Raw genomic sequence first — 17,529 nt, forward strand, 5'->3', positions numbered from 1 at the left:
ATCTTCCTCCCTCCCCCCAAAAAAACCCATCCTTCCAAGCTGTTCTCAGCTACGTTCTTTTTCGTGACAAATATCTCTGCTTTCCCCCTACAGAAAACCACTTTCTGTGATCAGTGGGCGCCTCAAACAAAAGGATTGTCCTGAGCCCACCTGAGAACCGAAAGGCAAAGCTTTCTCTTCCTTTGGCATGATTTCTCTTGACAGGCTGGCTGGGTCGGCAGGGCTGGTTGTCCGTATTACCTGCTGTGGTGGATGAATCCCCTTTTGTAAGGGAGGTGTCACGGCGCGTTAGGCGAACAATGGCCCCAGATATTTTATATGACATCCCCCCTTGCCACTGATTAGCAAAAACCAAACAAGTCATAGCAACCTAGAACTATGCGTTGGCCGGCCCCTGTCGCCGGCCGAAAGGGAAATCCCTATTCAGATGGTTTAATAAAACAATATAAAGGGCGTGTGAATCGTGAAAAAGCATTTTCACTTTTTTCTCTCCAGCTTAATCTCCTGGTCTCTGGGATATTGTGTTCTGAGCAGACCTCAGCGGGGTGCGGGCTAAGGTCTCCCCACCACGGCCCCCTTTTCTCGCAGAGTTAATGATATACTGGTGTGGTTGCTTCCCCCCGCCCCCACCAGCAAGGAGAAACACGCATTCAATGAAAAGGATGGACCTTCGAACACATCCTAAAAGGCAACAATTTCTCATAGAAAGGTCACAGGGCATAACCTGTTTTTTGGAGGGGGGATGTCTCCCGGCCGCCGTTCAAAAATTGGCCAGAGCACAGGGTTATTTGGGAGGGCCTTGCACACAAACACACACACCACACACACAGAGACACAATTTTCTCAATGCAGCTCTGCACCGATAATTAATTTTCACCATCACCTTTGACGGATCTTTTAATTTCCGGATGCATTTTTCCCGAGGTGCTTCCATGATATCGAAGACCACCAGTGTCAATGAGAAGAGGCTAGCTGTGTTCTTGGAGAACAGCGATATCAATGGCTTTTAACCATTACAGTGTGAACTAGAACTTCCAGTATACCTCTAATGACCAACGCCTGGAAATACACCACTCGGCATGCCTTCTTTGTGAGCTCCTCGGGGTCATGTTGAAGATGGGGCACTGGATTTTGCTAGATCTTGGTTCTGACTGAGCAAGGCCTTTTTTAATGGCTATTCAAAGTAGGGTTACCAACAGACCTGGAGAAAAAACATCCTTTCCTGCTTATAGAGGCTTAAGGGGTAGGAATGGGTGGCTGAACGTTTCCACACGATGGCTACATATAACCTTGTTTTGGTCAATAACATTCCATTTTAGCTTCTCTCCACTGGAAGCCGATGACAAGCATAGCAGGAGGGATTTGCAGGGATTAAATCTGGTATCCAAAAAGCTTCAGAGAAGAATATGTCAAGGAGATCAGCTAGGGTAAGAAAGAAAAGCTACTAGCAGCTCCATTTTGCCCAAGATTTCATACGGTCCATTCTCTGAAGGCGCCATTTCCTCCAGGGAAATCTCTGTCATTTGGAGGTCACTTGTAATTCTGGGAGAGCCCCAGTTCCCTTCTGGAGCCTGGCAGCCCTATCCTGGGGGGCTCCAACCATGTTTGAAGGTGCAGTCTGTCTCAAGGGCTGAATTTTTCACAATTTGTTTTTAAGAAGAAGAAGAAGAAGAAGAGTTGGTTCTTATATGCCGCTTTTCCCTACCCAAAGAAGGCTCAAAGCGGCTTACAGTCGCCTTCCCATTCCTCTCCCCACAACAGACACCCTGTGGGGTGGGTGAGGCTGAGAGAGCACTGATATCACTGCCCGGTCAGAACAGTTTTATCAGTGCCGTGGCGAGCCCAAGGTCACCCAGCTGGCAGCATGTGGGGGAGCGCAGAATCGAACCTGGCATGCAAGATTACAAGTCCGCACTCCTAACCACTACACCAAACTGGCTCTCTAATCATCTTAACATCATCTAGCCTGGTCTCATCAGCTTAGTGTCACTGTTAAGAGTGGGAGCCTCTAATCTGGAGAACTAAATTTGATTCCCCACATTTCTCCCCCCTATGCAGCCAGTTTGGTGACTTTGGGTCACTTACAGTTCTCTCAGACCTCTCTCAGCCTCACTTACCCCACGGGCTGGAATCTGGATAGCAAACCAATGAGAAATAACAGGGTTGCTAAGCAGGAGTAGGCAATGAGAAGTCTCTTCGGGGTCACTATGTCAGCTTTTTTTTTTTAAGCATGTCTCAGGCTAGAACTGATTAACAGGTGATTAACATATGGAACTCCCTGCCACAGGAAGTGGTGGCAGCTACAAGCACAAACAGCTCCAAGGGAAGACTGGATAAACATATGGAGCAGAGGTGCATCAGTGGCTGTTCACCACAAGGGATAGAGGGAGCGCTCTGTCTAAGGCGGTGAAGCTCTTTCTTCTTGCTGCTCAGCCCTGTTGGATGGCTTTCTGATGGCCCCTGGGGTTTAGCCATTTTGTGACACAGAATGTTGGACTGGGTGGCCTGCTGCCCTGATCCAACATGGCTTCTCTTCTGTTCTTATGTATGGGCCAGTGATGTGCTGTCTTCGTGGTGTTTGGGGAGGGCAACAGTAGGAGGGCATTTGGAGTTCTGGCCCTGCTGGTGGACCTCCTGAGGGCACCTCGGTTTTGGCCACTGTGTGACACAGAGGGTTGGACTGGTTGGGCCATTGGCCTGATCCAACATGGTTTCTTGGGAGGCCAGATTCCAAATAACAAAGAGGGCTGCTAACTTCCAGGCTGGATCTGGGGTTCTCCCAGCAGTACCACTGACCTTCAGTTTACAGAGATCTGCTGCCCTGGAAGAAGCGGTTCCTTTGAAGGGTGGACTCTGTGATATCCCATCCCTCTCTCCCCCAAATTCTGCTCCTTTCCCCACAAACGTCCAGGAATTTCCCAGACCTGGAGTTGACAACTGTTGGCAGAGTTTAAAGACGCAAAGGTCCGCAGCACATTAAGGAATAAAATGGTTTTATTAAGAAGAGAAACAAACTTTGTGAGTAAGAGGGGAGAGAAAGGGAACGGCAGCAGGAAGTGGGCTCAAAGGCGCAGGAAGCCTCCACTTGGAGCCAATCAGGACACAGAAGGAGAATATTTGAAACTACCGAGCAGTTCTAATCTGAATGCACTAACATCTCCTCCAATGCCCCCTTCAGCATACACTTCATATGCTGTTGAATCATTGCACACTACAGACTTTATATATCCCAACAGCAATCCTAAGGACGCTTGTACCCCAAATGCTTTAAAGCAGGGGTGGGCAAACTGTGGCCCTCCAGATGTCCATGGACTACAATTCCCATGAGCCCTGCCAGCAAATGCAGAATTATAGTCCATGAACATCTGCAGGGCCACAGTTTGCCCACCCCTGCTTTAAACTAGTTGATCCTCTTAATCGTAATCCTCCAGACCCGACCTAGAGGTATCCGAATTCTAGTAGATGTCCCGGAGCCCATTTTAGGGTGGCTCTGTCATTGCTGGGATCTCAGGCAGGCATCCGCTCTGCCGCCTGTCGGAAGCGTTTGTTGTTGGGCCTCTGCCTGCATCCTTCGTGGCTCCCTGCGTTTCCTATTCCAGCTCCCCAACACCACTCGCTCTCCCTATCGGCTGTATCCATCTCCCGTTTTAATTACCCGCATCTTCTCGAGACCCTTCAAAGGAAAGGGTGTTTCCTAAGCAATCTTCAAGGCATGTCTTCTCCGCCTGACTCACTGCCCACGTGATTAATGGCTTGTGCCGTTTTGCCTGCCCATTTCTGCCACGGTGTGCTTAATATGTAAAAATTTAATTAAAGCGTTATTCATTAAAGACTGTAGCCGAGCCAATTTCCAAATATCCAAAGGGCATATTCCAATTAGATGAGATCTGCTAGCAATACTGGTTTGCAAAATCTCCCTTCTGCTGCTGCTTCTACTTCTCTAATTTCCCTGCACTGACACTACCAAAATTAAAGCCCTTCACATCAATTTGATAAACAGCATGGGGGGTGGGGGAAACTACCGTTAAAACAATATTTGCCACCATGTGGACAGAGGCAGGCACAGAGTCTCCAGCAGCAAAATCAGTAGGAAGGGCCAGTTGTTTGGGAAGGTCTCAGGTTCAGTTCCCAGCATCACCAGTAAAAAGAGCTGGCAGTGGGTAATTTGAATGACCTCAACCTAAGACCCTGAAGGGGCTCATGGGAATTGTAGTCCATGGACATCTGGAGAGCCACAGTTTGGCCACCACTCCATGTCTGTGATTTTTAGAATGGATTTTGGAGTGAGGCTTTCTCCAAAGCCTTACAGTGTTTTTAACTTTTGTTGTAAATAAATGCATGTATTTTTGTACATTTTTTCATTTTTCTACACATAGCCATTATAGTTTTAGGCTGCAGGTTCATATTTCCTTAACTTTTTGGGTTTCTTGATTCTTTTCCCCAAAAGAGAGACAGTGACACAACTGACATTGCATACTCCCGTACCCCTGTCCCTATCCCTCCTGCTGGTTCCTGGCCTTTCCTGGGCAAACCTAGATGGCCCATCCTTAGACTCCTTTGCCTCAGTTCTGACCATAACTAATCTCATGGAAAACTTCCAAGGGTTTCCTGGAATGCTGTTGCAAAACATCTGTGCCGTGCCACCTTCACCAACCAAGTCTGAAGGGCCCAGTTTGAGACTGACATGTCTGGTCAGAGGGCCAGACCAGCCACGTACACGTGGCGGATCTGCAGTGCTTTCTTTCTTCCTCCCACGAGGGCGAAAGGCGCAAAGCCACCCTCCCCCCCAAAAAAGAGAGTCGGCTGCTCTCAAAGGTGGTGGTAATGTAAAACTCTAATCAACAAGCGTGGTCCCTAACTGCCCAAAGGATATGGACTCCCTCCCAACAAAGCTTTTAATCCCGTTGGGCATGACCTTTGACGCTATTAGGGGTCGCAGTGACCCTAATCCAATTGGGTTGATTAACTGAAGCGGAGACCCTATAAGCTGACTCCCCTCCATCCTCTCCTCCTTCACCCCAGCCAAACAGTAGGAGAGACCGGCTTGCATTTACACCACAATAGGTCAGGACTGAGAACCCGTTTCTTTACTGGGCGACTTCAACACCCGTCAATGGATCGCTTTCCAATCGCTCATTACGAGCCGCTCCTCCACAATGACTCGGGCCCATTTCTCACTGGGGCTGGCAGATTTAGAGCTTTGGACAGTGTTGATCCGAGCCAGGGGAGGCCAGCCAGGAGGGGTCGAGACAAGGGGGAAAAAACGATGGACAAGGGTTCTCCTTTTGAAACAGTATAAATGAATGGGCTGGGAAGGGGGTGAAGGAGGGGGCGTTGAAAGTCTCAGTGGTTATTTACTGCAACTGGAAAAGGGAGGGCAGAGGGGAAAGAAATCTTTTCTTCTGGGTTAATTACTTGCCGAAGACTTTTCAAGGGGTTTTTCTGCTCCTTTCTTTCTTTCTTTCTTGATAGGGAAGACATTCCCAATAAAACTGTTTTAAGGGGATTGATGGCAGAAAATATTGACGTGTTTTGCATTGTGGACATGAGGGAATTGAATTGGGATGACAATCTATAGAGAAAGCAGATAACCCCATGGGAGCACTGTGTAAAAAAAAACATATCAAGCAAACATACAAACTCTGGGATTAAGGTTTATAACAATTGCAAATCCATGATATATTGGTCAGCTTCTAAGGCTCAGTGATGTGACCATATGACATAAATTCAAGAAAGCTCTAGCTTTATGGTACTGCAGAACTGCTTATAGAATGAGCAGCCAAGAGTCCTAATTTCAAAATTCTGTAGACAAGCCAATTAATAAATTGCAAACAAGCTGACAACTGCAGATGAGCATCTAGACTAGCCTTTCTCAACATTTTACCCACTGAAACTTTCTTCAGACTTCAAGAAGCCCCAGAAGTGGCAGGGTCATGCAGAATATGGTTGGGAAGCAAAACTGTGTACTCACTCACCCATGGCCTCTCCCCTTCCCATCTCCTCCAGGCCCAACATTGGCCATTTTGGGAGGGGGGTGGGTCAACATGATCATATATGGTCATATCACCAGATAATTGCTTGACAAACTTAATAATTTGTTTTTAAAAATCAATTAACTCCCACCCATTCAGAAAACCCTTCCAGGGCCGTCAAGAAACCCTAGAGTTACAGAAAAGCCTGGTTGAGAAAGTCTGATCTAGACATATGCCTGTTTCATAGTGGATTTTTCACTTTCAAGATGATTTAGCAGCTGGATTGTCCTGTGCGACACTGGAAAATCTGCTTCTGGAGTACATTGAAAATGCATCATCCAAGGTGTGCAGAATAGGTTGAACTGAGAAGTTCCTGTCCTTTATAACTCTGCACTCATATAGAAATATATACTTCAGACCAACACAGCTACCCATTTGAATCTATCCTTACATAGAAAGTGAGCCAGACTTCTGTTCCAACATTAACCAGCAGATTGCTCTCTATAGGGAAAGAGCAAGGAAAGTGGGAGAGGAAAGGAGCCGGGGTGACTTAGGGTATTCACCCAAACCAGTGATAGGGAAAGGCCGAACGTCCTTCACACGGAACCACGTATAGCTCACACACACAAATATTGGCACATATAAAGCTGCAAGCGTGGCGTAGAGGCTGCTTGGTGTAGCCATTAAGAGCAGTGACCTCTAATCTGGAGAACTGGGTTTAATTCTCTACTCCACATGCAGCCAGCTGGATGATCTTGGGCTAGTCGCAGTTCTCTAAGAGCGCTCTGAGCCTCAACTACCAACTTTTCTTCTTCATCACCTCCTGCCTGGTCCTTTTTAACTGGAGATGTCTGGGATTGAACCTGGATCCATCTGCAGGCCAAGCAGATGATCTGCCACTGAGGCATGGCTCTTCCCCAAACCTTACCCTCTTCCATGCCAAGACAAAAATGTGAGACCCCACAACACACAACTTGGCATGAGGGAATGTGCATGTTCTCTCACCTGACTGGAAGTGGCACTGGAGGAAGTATGAGTCACCTCACCATCCATCAACTTCACCAGGTGACTGCAAATTTCAGCATTATGAGATAAGCAGAACATCAGATTGGATCCTGCAGATCTGTTGTGATCATTGTCACATTCCCTCTGGTGTGAGGAGCCTTCTCTGGATGTGTCAGCAAAAGGTTTCGGGTTCCAGAGGGAAACTGTTGCCAGAATGAACCCACAGGGTATGACATAATATATCTGTGTCAGCTCTCTCTCCACACAATGTATCCCCAAGCATAGATCTTGTAGCCAGTCACCTTATGGACAGCTAAATCCATACAATGAGGCCAAACACAATTGTGATTTAGGGTCCTGAAAAACTGGGTAAACCAGTAGCCAGTGTGGTATAGTGGCTAAGAGTGGCAGTCTCTAATCTGGAGAACTAGGTTCAATTCCCCACTCCTCCTCCACATACAGCCAGTTCGGTGACCTTGGGCCAATCTCAGTTCTCTCAGAGCTCTCTCAGCCTCACCAGCCTCACAGGGTATCTGTTGTGGGAGGGGAAAGGAAGGCAATTGTAAGCTGCTTTGAGACACCTTTGGGTAGTGAAAAGTTAAAAACAACTGTTCTTCTAATGGGGAGAACCTAGACGACACTGATTTTAACACTCTTAATTTGAGGGTACCCCACACAATGTAATAAATCTGTAAATATTTTCAAAAAATGAAAAGAAACCCCCAAATGCATTTGGTAATTGGGGGGACTTTTAGGTTGGGAGAACTCTGAGGTGTCTGAGGAGACAACAGAAGGAGGCAGGAGAGAGAAGAAGCCACAACCCAAATTTCCCCCCATGAATTCATGTGGTTCCCCCAGATTATTTGACACAGCTGACTCGTGGCCTCATCTCTCGAACAATTTAGCCTCTCCTCCAGTGAAAGGACGCACCAAGGGACATCCGAATAGGCCCAGGCGATGGCTGGACTCTCGACTACCCAAACAGCAACAACTTCGTCGGCCCCTCCCTCACCTGATGCATGTCTCCCCCACCATGGTGTGAGGGAGGGGAAGCCCAAGTGCTGTGATGTCACAGCACAGGGGGGAAGCCATGCTACATGTGAACGGAGAGGGATGAGGCACCCAAATGCCCGTTTCCAAAGTGGGCCGGGTGTTGAGCATTGCATGTTGCAGCACCTCGGCTTCAATGAACAGCAAGAAATCTCTGCTCTCGCAGGAGTCGCCCATGGAGGTCCAGTGCTCACATTAGCTCTGAAATCCAGCCTGTTTTGGGGAACGCAAATATGTTCTTTGCCTCAGGGACCTCTGAAGAATGCAGCTTAGATGTTTATTCTCCCCCCCCTCCCTCCACCACCCCTGATGGTAAAGCTGAAGGGTGGCTTGATTCTCCCTCAAGGGACAACATTCTTCAGTTATGAAATAGTTCCCCCCACCACCAGCCTCCTTCCTTCTGCTATGTGCCCAACTGGTTCGGGGAAAGCTGAGACATTTTGCTGTCTGGTAGGGGGAGTGGCCATGGGTGCGTTTCAGACTGTGGGGGAGACAACGGCGTGACCTTTCAACATCCCACAGTGTCTCATCACCTAATTCGCCCTGCAGGGTTGTTGTGAGGCTGCCACGAAAGCAGAGATTGAAAACACCAGCCTGGACTATGTCAGAGATACATGAATATCTGAGGACATAACTTCCCCTGCTAAGCACCTCATACGAACCCTGCTGGATCAGGCCAGTCAGGATCCACCTAGTCCAGCATCCTGACCCACACAGCAGCCAGTCAGTTCTTCTGGAGGACCAACAACAGGCCAGAATGGCTGAGGCCTTCCCCTGATAAGAACATCAGAAGAGCTCTGCTGGGTCAGAGCAGGGAGGGTCCATCCAGTCTAGCCTCCCTTCTCACCCAGGGGCCAGCCAGTTCCTCTGCAGGGCCAGCCACAGGGCAGGGAGGCCAAGGCCTTCCTAAGAACATCAGGAGAGCCCTGCTGGGTCAGACCAGGGAGGGTCCCTCCAGTCCAGCCTTCCGTCTCCCCCAGGGGCCAGCCAGTTCCTCTGCAGGGCCAGCCACAGGGCAGAGAGGCCAAGGCCTTCCCCTGAGAAGAACATAAGTCAATTTCTTTATTCAACCTGTGGCATGTGTGTAGTGTGCCCAGGAGATCAGAGGCTAAATCCTGCTTAGCTTCCAATATCTGATGGGAGAAGGCTTGCCAGGGCTATGCAGTTATCTGGTGGGGGTTGTCAGTTATCCAGTGGGAGCATGTGGGAGCAAGAGATCTCTCACCCCTAGCTCCCATTACCTGCTGACACTCTGCTGACTAGTGGGAGAATCACTGTTAGATAATTGCATTGTGCCATTTCTGGGGAAAGCCCGGGAGGGACATCACACTGCTCTTGGAATCAGCAGAAATCTATGGTTTTACCATAGTCTTTTTTGGTAATCCCTAGAGCTGGGCTTTTGTACCCTGCATTTGACCTGAAGGACTCTCAAAGTGGTGTAGAGCTGCCTTCCCTTCCTCTCCCCACAACAGGCACCCTGTGAGGAAACTGAGAGAGTTTTGAAAGAACTGCTCTGTGAGAACAACTCTACTGTGACTGGCCCAAGATCATCCAGCTGGCTGCGTGTGGAGGAGGAGTGGGGAATCAATTCAGATGAGAGGCTGCCACTCTTAAGCATTACACCAAGCTGGCTCTGGGAGAGCAGGGAGGAAGGAAGAGATCCCATTCCCTACCTATCTTGTCAATGCATTTGAGCCTTCCTGCCCTCGAGGAGAAACTTCTAAGGTCAGCCGTACAAATAGCCAGCAAGATGGACTCCAGCAATTGGGTTCCAGGTTGTTTCACCCTTCTGACATGAGGTCAACTGGCGTTTGATCAGGCATTAGGAGAAACTAATCTGCAAAGGAGTCTCAGGCCCTTGGGGAGGGAACCACGATGATGCGCAGGACGGCTGCTGTCCAGGTCAACGGCTGCTGTCAACAAACCCAGGACCCTGTGGTAGGTAGAAAATGTTTTGATCTAAAGGTGACTGGCTATTTCTCTCCTGTCCATGAAGAAGAAGAGGAGGGAGGCTTTTTATAGCCCGCTTTTTACTACCCAAAGGAGTCCCAAAGCGGCTGAGAGGTTGGTGGGGCTGAGAGAGCTCTAAAAGAACTGCTCTGTGAGAACAGCCCTAAGAGAACTGTGATTGGTCCACAGTCACCCAGCGTTATGCATATGGAGGAGGAGCAGGGGATCAAACCCGGCTCCCCAGATTAGAGGTCACCGCTATTAGCAGAGATGGCTCCCTAGATATAGGAAGTTATATCCTGTTTGGGACAGTGGTGGTCTTTGAGTTTGGTGCTTGGGGGGGGGGGGTTACATGGGGAAGGCTCCTGGAGTTCTGGCCCTATTGGAGGACCACATGATGGCACCTGGGTTTGGGCCACTGTGTGACGTAGAGTGTTGGACCGGATGGGTCATAGGCCTGATCCAACATGGCTACTCTTAAATTCTTATTTATTTACTTCATTATATCCCCTTTCTCCCCAACGAGCAACCAAGGTGGCTCACATTACTGCCCTTTCTTCCTCCTTACCCTCCACAACAACCCTGTGAGGCCAACGGTGTGCAACTGGTGCTCCAGCATGCTTCCAGGACACAATGGGGATTCAAACACAGATCTCCCAGATCCTTGTCTGACCCTCTAACTACTACAACCGGGACACAAAGTCCTGCTGGCATCAGGATTTCTCTTAAGGCTAAAGTGCTGTGCGCGTCTTGAGCTCCTTCCTGTTAGAAGTGACACAGCTATCCCTGTGGGAGACCTCCAGGCACCACTGGGACAAAATCTCACAACATGCAAGCCAAAAGCCTGTCAGAGTTCTTAAGAATTTTGCAGAAGGGCTTGACACGCAATCCAAGTTGAAATCTACATTCTACTAGTATGCACGCGCAAGCACATACAGACACACGTGTCCCAAACTGAACCCTGAAGTTAAAAGCATGCAAATCTGTTCAGTATGTTTAACAGAAGAACACTTTCTTATATGAGAAACAAAGAAGCTGGTTACTGAATGGGAAAGATTTTTTGTGGGGGAGGAGGGGTGTCTTAGGGATACAGGGGTAATTTTGAGGGTCATAAAAGTGTTTAATTTTTTTAATTAACCCCCCCCCCCACACACACACACACCATAAACCAACCAATTAGTGCAGAGCAACTGATGACATGAAGTTAATGTTAATCTTAATGAACTCCAGTAATAACATCCCTTGCCCCCCTCCCCCTCCCCGGATGGAACTCCCCCAAAATCCGGAATCTGAACTTGTACTCCAACAGCTACTTAGCAGCACTACGAGTGGCCAGGGAGTCTGGGTTTTTTACGGGGGCCTCATCTGGGCATGGAATTGCGGTCACTGTGGGTCTCCAGGGCACTTTGTACAAAGCAAGGCACTCACCTTTATCCAGCACAGGCCCAAAGATGGCCAGGCTATCGTTGACTGTGGTACAGTTCCACCTCCTCCCCCGGAACTGGTGCTGGCACTCCTGGATGCCAATCTTCACTCCTTCCGCCACGCTGGGCATGATCTCTACGTAGTTGCGGCAGAACCTCAGCTGCTTGGGCACCAGGCCAGGGATGCTTCCGCACAGGATGGGCTGCGTCCCCAACGAAGAATACTGGTGGCCGATAGCCAAGGACCTATGAGAGAGGAGGGACAGTGAGGTGATGGCGTTCCCAGGAGAGATGCCTCCCATCACGGTCTCGCTAACCAGACACAGTGCCCTCCCACACATCGGTAGATGCAAGATCCATAGTGCGCATGATTCAATAGCATATGAAGAATATCCTCCTCCTGCAGCCAGCTGGGTGACCTTGGCCCAGTCCCAGTTCTCTCCGAGTTCTCTCGGCCTCACATCCCTCAGAGGGTGTCTGTGGTGGGGAGAGGAAGGGAAGGTGATTGTGAGCTGCTTTGAGACTCCTTTGGGTCATAAAAAACAGGGTACCCCCCAAAAAAAACCACCCAGCTCTTCTTCCCTCTCTTCTTCTAATGAGTAATTAGCTGATCCATGATTTTATTTGAAGCAAGTCAAAGAGGGCATTTCCAAGGTAGTGACAGTTCCGCTGAGTCAGCATTTCCTCCATGCAACTCAACCCTCTTCCAGACATGCCTGGGGTGCATCCTACCACTGTGTGTCAAAAGTCATAATGAGTAGGTGGCTTTTTGAATGGAGGCTTGCATGTCAGAGAGATTCTTCAGCATATCAGCAGACTATGATTGAACCTCAGCTTTGTTTAATGCCGCTAGAGAGCGTTTCGTAATCTGAGACGAATCTGGAGACCCCTGGGTCACAGTTAGGGTTGCCAGATTGGTTTGACAAGGTGGCAGTGGACGGGGAACTTACCAGGAGCTATAAGCGAAGAGCCAGGAAGTAAATGCAACGTCTCTGCATCACAGACATTGGAGGTGATACTCTGGTTTGTGGGCAAAACCTCTATGACAGAATTAGCTTCTTACCATAGAGTTTTGTCCATAAACCAGAGCATTGCTCCCCAACATCACTGACATGCCTATGTCACTTCCAGGTGATGTCACGTTTACTTCCTAGTTGTTCCCTCCGTGCCCAGGTAAGTTCCCCTGGTTTCTTAGTGCCTCGAAATGGAGGAAAAGGCTCCCGACGAGGGGATCCCATGGCCCCAACTAGGGACTGGCAATCCTAAATCCAGTCTCAGTGAATGGGCCTCCAGCCCCCAGTGAAATTCAACTCAAAAGAGGTCTTCGGTGTTTCCAGACCTGGGCACCTTAATTTATGTTTTTACAATGCTCTTATTGTAAACTAAATTGTCTTTTGACTATGTTGTTAGCTGCCCTGTGATGCCGAGTGAGGAGTGGGATATAAATACAATAAATAATACTAATAATTTTACCAAAGAACCCCAAAGATGGTAACCCACAATCATAGACTCATAGAGTTGGAAGACACCCCCAGGGTCATCTAGTCCAACCCTAGTAGGATGTAGGAAACTAACCCCGGTTGGTATTTGGGGGGGGGGGATTCCTCCATGGAAGTCCAGGGTGGATACGCAGATGCAGACGATGGCCAGCTCTTACCTTGAACAGAGCTTAAGAGCTCTGAACAGCTCTTACCTTGAAAACCCTACAAGGTCACAGTAAGTGGAATAGGACTTGCCAGCCCTTTTTACGACCACCTCCACAATATTACATAAAAGCCCCCCTCCCCAAGCCAACACACCTTGCCTGCCCACCCTGCTGTGTTGTACAGAGTCAATGACCCTCGAGATCCAGAGGACCACAGAGACGCGTAACAGAGGCCGCCCCGTTCTGGATCCCCAACCCCATAGCCATGTTGCCTCCTTCTGCAACTCGGAGGCGTGCCTGCCATTTAGGGCCCCTCTCGCCTTTGCAGTCGTCCAACGTATTCATTAAAGGCTTAGATAAAAGAGCACTCCCGACCCTGGCCGGCGATGACACCAAACACAGAGGGATTGCGAGCACTTTAAAGGATCAACTGGGATCTCGGAAGGCTTCAAACGGCATCGCCCGTCTGTCAAGCCGCCGCGCTTTCTTCTCGCAAAGCCCCGTAAAGCCCCCACTCTGCCGCGACAGATGCACACCGTCAGAAGTCCACACCTTACACAGACATCTCACCTGCACCGATTTCACCTGCAGCTCTGGGACAACTCCCCTCTCTGTGGAGGAGGGAACCTAGCAGGGCAGGTTAACGGCAGAGTTGCCAAGGACCCCTCCTGGAGCGGACTAGGGATTCGATCCTCCTGGTGAGGCCCCAGAATTACAGCTTGCCTAGACTATGGAGGTCAGTTCCCCTGGAGAAAATGGCTGCTTTGCACAGTAAACTCTGTGGCATTGTATCCCACTAGGGATGCCAGCCTCCAGGTGGGACCTGGGGATCCTTCAGGATCACAGATCATCTCCAGGCAGCAGAGATCAGTGCCCCTGGAGAAAAGGGCTGCTTGGGAGGGTGGGCCTTGGGGGCATAGTACCCTTGAGGATCCACTCCCAAATCTCCTGCTGGCGAGGGTCTTTAAATTCTCCCCCACCCCTTCCTCTGACATTGCTGGCGAACGTTTTCCATGATGATGACGATGATGATGAGAGTGTTGAGTTGTGCAAAAAAATACAAAGGATGCTAGTGAACTGTCATTGGTAAGGGCAGCCCAGAGCCCCTGGCCAGGTGGGACACACCTGTGGTACTCCGCCCCTGCCTCAGCCTGCCCTTCAACTCCACCATGACTGCGGAAGGGAAGAGGATTGTAAGCTGCTTTAAGACTCCTTTGGGTAGTGAAAAGCGGGATATAATAAACAACTCTTCTTCTAGTGGTGGGCACCAAACTCTCCTAGACAATTCCACGACACCTGTGCCCACAGCCAAAATCCTGCTATGTGCTTACTTGGAAGTAAATCCCATTCCACAGAAAGCGCTGCTTCCCTCTGCTGTTTTGCCTTTGTTCCTGTGTTTTTACAGCCTAATTAATTACTTCCTGTTCTCTCTGCAGTCAGCCACTGTACACATGAATCCACTGCTAATTATAGTTCTTGTTAGGGAGGGCAGGCCTGAGAGACTGTTTTTCACTTTGCAGGCAAAACCGCTGCCCATTTATTGCATTTGGATGTTTTGTGTTGTAAAATTGTTAAAAGAATAACACAACTGCAACGTAACCAGAGGTTCTCCCTCATCCACCCTGCTCAGGAAATTGTATTTAACTGCTGCTTTGTTCACGTCATGGCTGCCGCTCATTTCTTCCACACACGTTGAGTCAGGCACTTTCTGGGGGCTTTGGCAGTAAGAGTTTCCTGTATGAGAACCTACTTCAGAAGTGCATTCTCCAACCTGTGCAAAAACGAGCCCACAGCAGACAAGAAGTCACCCATTAAGCAGAAGGAGGGAAATTTAAAGGGATAGTAGTCCAGAGAAACTGCACTTGATTTTCCACATTGGATAGCCCCGGTCCTATGCTTGTGTTTTGGGGATTAAAAAAAAATGAACCAAAATGCCACCTATCAGGTCAGAAAAAGATAAGGTTGAGATAATAGGAAAAAACTGGAATGCAACATGTCACTAATGGGGTCATCTGGGAGCCAGCGTGGTGTCAGGGTTAAGAGCAGGGCCCTCTAATCAGGGGAACTGTGTTTGATTCCCCACCCCTCTTTCACCTGCAGCCAGCCAGGTGACCTTGCGCTTGTAACAGTCCTGTCAAAGCTTTTCTCACAGAGCAGTTCTATAAGAGCTCTCTCGGCCCCACCTCTCTCACAGCATGTCTGTTGAGGGGAGAGGAAGGGGTGGTGATTGTAAGCCAATTTGAGACTCCTTTGGGTAGTGAAAAGCGGGGAACAAAAACTCAGCTCTTCTTTTGCTTCTGGTAAAAAAATGAATGGACATATTAAGACCATTCAAGGAGAAATGGTTAGGGTTAGGTTAGGGCCAGGTTACGCTCTGAACAGGGCTTGTCCCCTCTAACTAATCTTTAGGTTCTAAAACACAGAGGGAGCTTTAAAATTAATTGGAGACATTCTGGAGCCGGCATGATGAAGTGGCTACAAGCGGCAGCCTCTAATCTGGAGAACCGGGTTTGGTTCCTCACTCCTCTTCCACATGCAGCCAGCTCGGGGACCTTGGAGCTGTTGCAGTTCTCACAGAGCAGTTCTCACAGAACTCTCTCCGTCCCACCTACCTCACAGGCTGTCTGTTGTAGGGAGAGGAAGGGAAAAGGGATTGTAAGCCTCTTGTGGACTCCTTTGGGTAGTGAAAAGCAGGGAAAACATTGGGTCTTCTTCCAGCAATGGACATTTCTATAGACGGAAAGGGGGGCATAGAGCTCTCCATAGGCTTGCCAACCTCCAGATAGGGCCCAGAAATCACCTGAAATTATAACTGATCTCCAGACAACAGAGATCATTTCCTCTGGAGAAAACAGCTGCTTTGGTGGGTAGACTGTATGTCATTATACCAAGCTGAGGTTCCTCCCCATACTGCACCCTCCCCAGATCCCCCCCCCAAAATCTCCAGGTGTTTCTCCAGGTCCCCAGCATGGAAATGTCTCTCCTCTATGCAGCTTTGGGTAACGATTTCTTTCCAAAACCACTGGAGGAGCGCTGGATTCCCGCCAGCCCAGCTCCATTAGCACCCGGCCGCTCACTCACGCTTAGGTGGAGATACCAGCTTTGACTCGCTGGGGGAGGAGCAGCAGTGTGCCGAGGGATCAGCCGTCAGTGCCCTGCCAAGATCCCCTGTGTGTGTGTTTACGAACCCTTCACCGCGGCTGCCCTCCCCCCCCCCATACAAGTGACAGGGCCCTCCGCATTTGACATTTCTCCTCCTCCTCCTCCTCCTCAGCCCGGAAGTAAGAACCAGGTTCATAATTGCAGAGCTCTAAGAAGACAAAGACATTCACCTGGTCTCGACCGGAGCCAAGGCCTTTCTGGCTCTGGCCCTCACCTAGTGGAATGCGTTGCCAGTTGAAATCTGGGCCCTGACAAAGCTGCCAGCTGGGTGACCTTGGGCTGGTCACAGTCCTGATAGAGCTTTTCTTATAGAGCAGATCTGTCAGAAATCTCTCAGCCCCACCTACCCCCCCCCAGGGTGTCTGTTGTGGGGAGAGGAAGGGAAGGCGATTGTAAGCCACTTGGAGACTAAAAAACAGGCTAGAAAAACCAACTCTTCCTCTTCTAAGAACGCGAGGAGAGGGAGAGTTGTAATTCTGGTCCCACCTGGAGGTTGGCAACCTGAACCCTTGCTGTGTTACCTGAGGGACTGACCTGGTGGAATGTGGATCCCAGAGGATTATGCAATAAGGGGGTGGGATAGGATATAGAGTGCTAGGCCTAGCGGGAAATGAACTCACAGAGGTCAGAGGTTAACAACACGGACAGTGATGTCATTATACGGAGATTATGACAATCTCATTGATGGAAACACATTAGGTCAAACCTCCAGAAATTTCACAATCCAGAGCCAGCAACCTTAGCTCCCCACCCCACAGAGCTCCCCCCTCCCCAAATCCTGCCATCCCCAGGCTCCATCCCCAAACCTCCAAGAATTTCCGAGTCTGGAGTTGACAAATCTACTGTGTATCACAAAAAAGACAGGTGGCATTCTTCCCTCTGGCTTCCTGCACTTCTACCCCTGCAGTCCTAGAAGGCACATGCTCATCTTAGCACCTCCTTCTGCCCAGCTCTGCTAGCAAAGCATCTGTCAGTTTGGCAGGGGTTCAAGTATCTCAAGGAAAGGAACCGGCAGCAGGGTCCCCTCCGTTTGCTTTTGTGAGCCAATATTTGCCTTCGCTTCTGGCCTCCCGGAGGATTTGCCCCCAAGTACTTGTTTGAGACCCAGGTCTAAAGAATTATCGGCTTCTTCAGGGGTTGAGTTTCCTCAAGGGGAGATTCCTTCGGTTTTGCCTCGCAGATCTAGCCCGTCACTCAACTGGCATGCAGAGGGCTCCGAGGAAGACATGAAATCATTTGTTTGGGCAAAATATTAATACTCCCCAAGTCTGCCTCTCTCTCCCTCCTTCTGTCAAGTAGCAACCAAGCCCCTTGTTTGAAG

General features: G+C 49.3%; 1 protein-coding gene across 5 annotated transcripts in view; it reads right to left on the reverse strand.

Moving 5' to 3' along the window:
* WNT3A (Wnt family member 3A) overlaps window positions 1–17,529 on the reverse strand; it is a 129,311-nt gene that overhangs the window by 48,389 nt on the left and 63,393 nt on the right. For all 5 annotated transcript variants that reach the window (XR_013225624.1, XM_077304522.1, XM_077304523.1 and 2 more), the window contains one exon: window positions 11,406–11,647. Coding sequence is in view for 4 of the 5 variants with exons in the window: in XM_077304522.1 (XP_077160637.1) it covers window positions 11,406–11,647 (242 nt within the window). In the remaining variant the exon portion in view is untranslated. The remainder of the gene's footprint in view (window positions 1–11,405; window positions 11,648–17,529) is intronic.

Source organism: Paroedura picta, chromosome 11 (assembly GCF_049243985.1).
Source record: "Paroedura picta isolate Pp20150507F chromosome 11, Ppicta_v3.0, whole genome shotgun sequence".
In the NCBI taxonomy this organism is placed as follows: Eukaryota; Metazoa; Chordata; class Lepidosauria; order Squamata; family Gekkonidae; genus Paroedura; species Paroedura picta.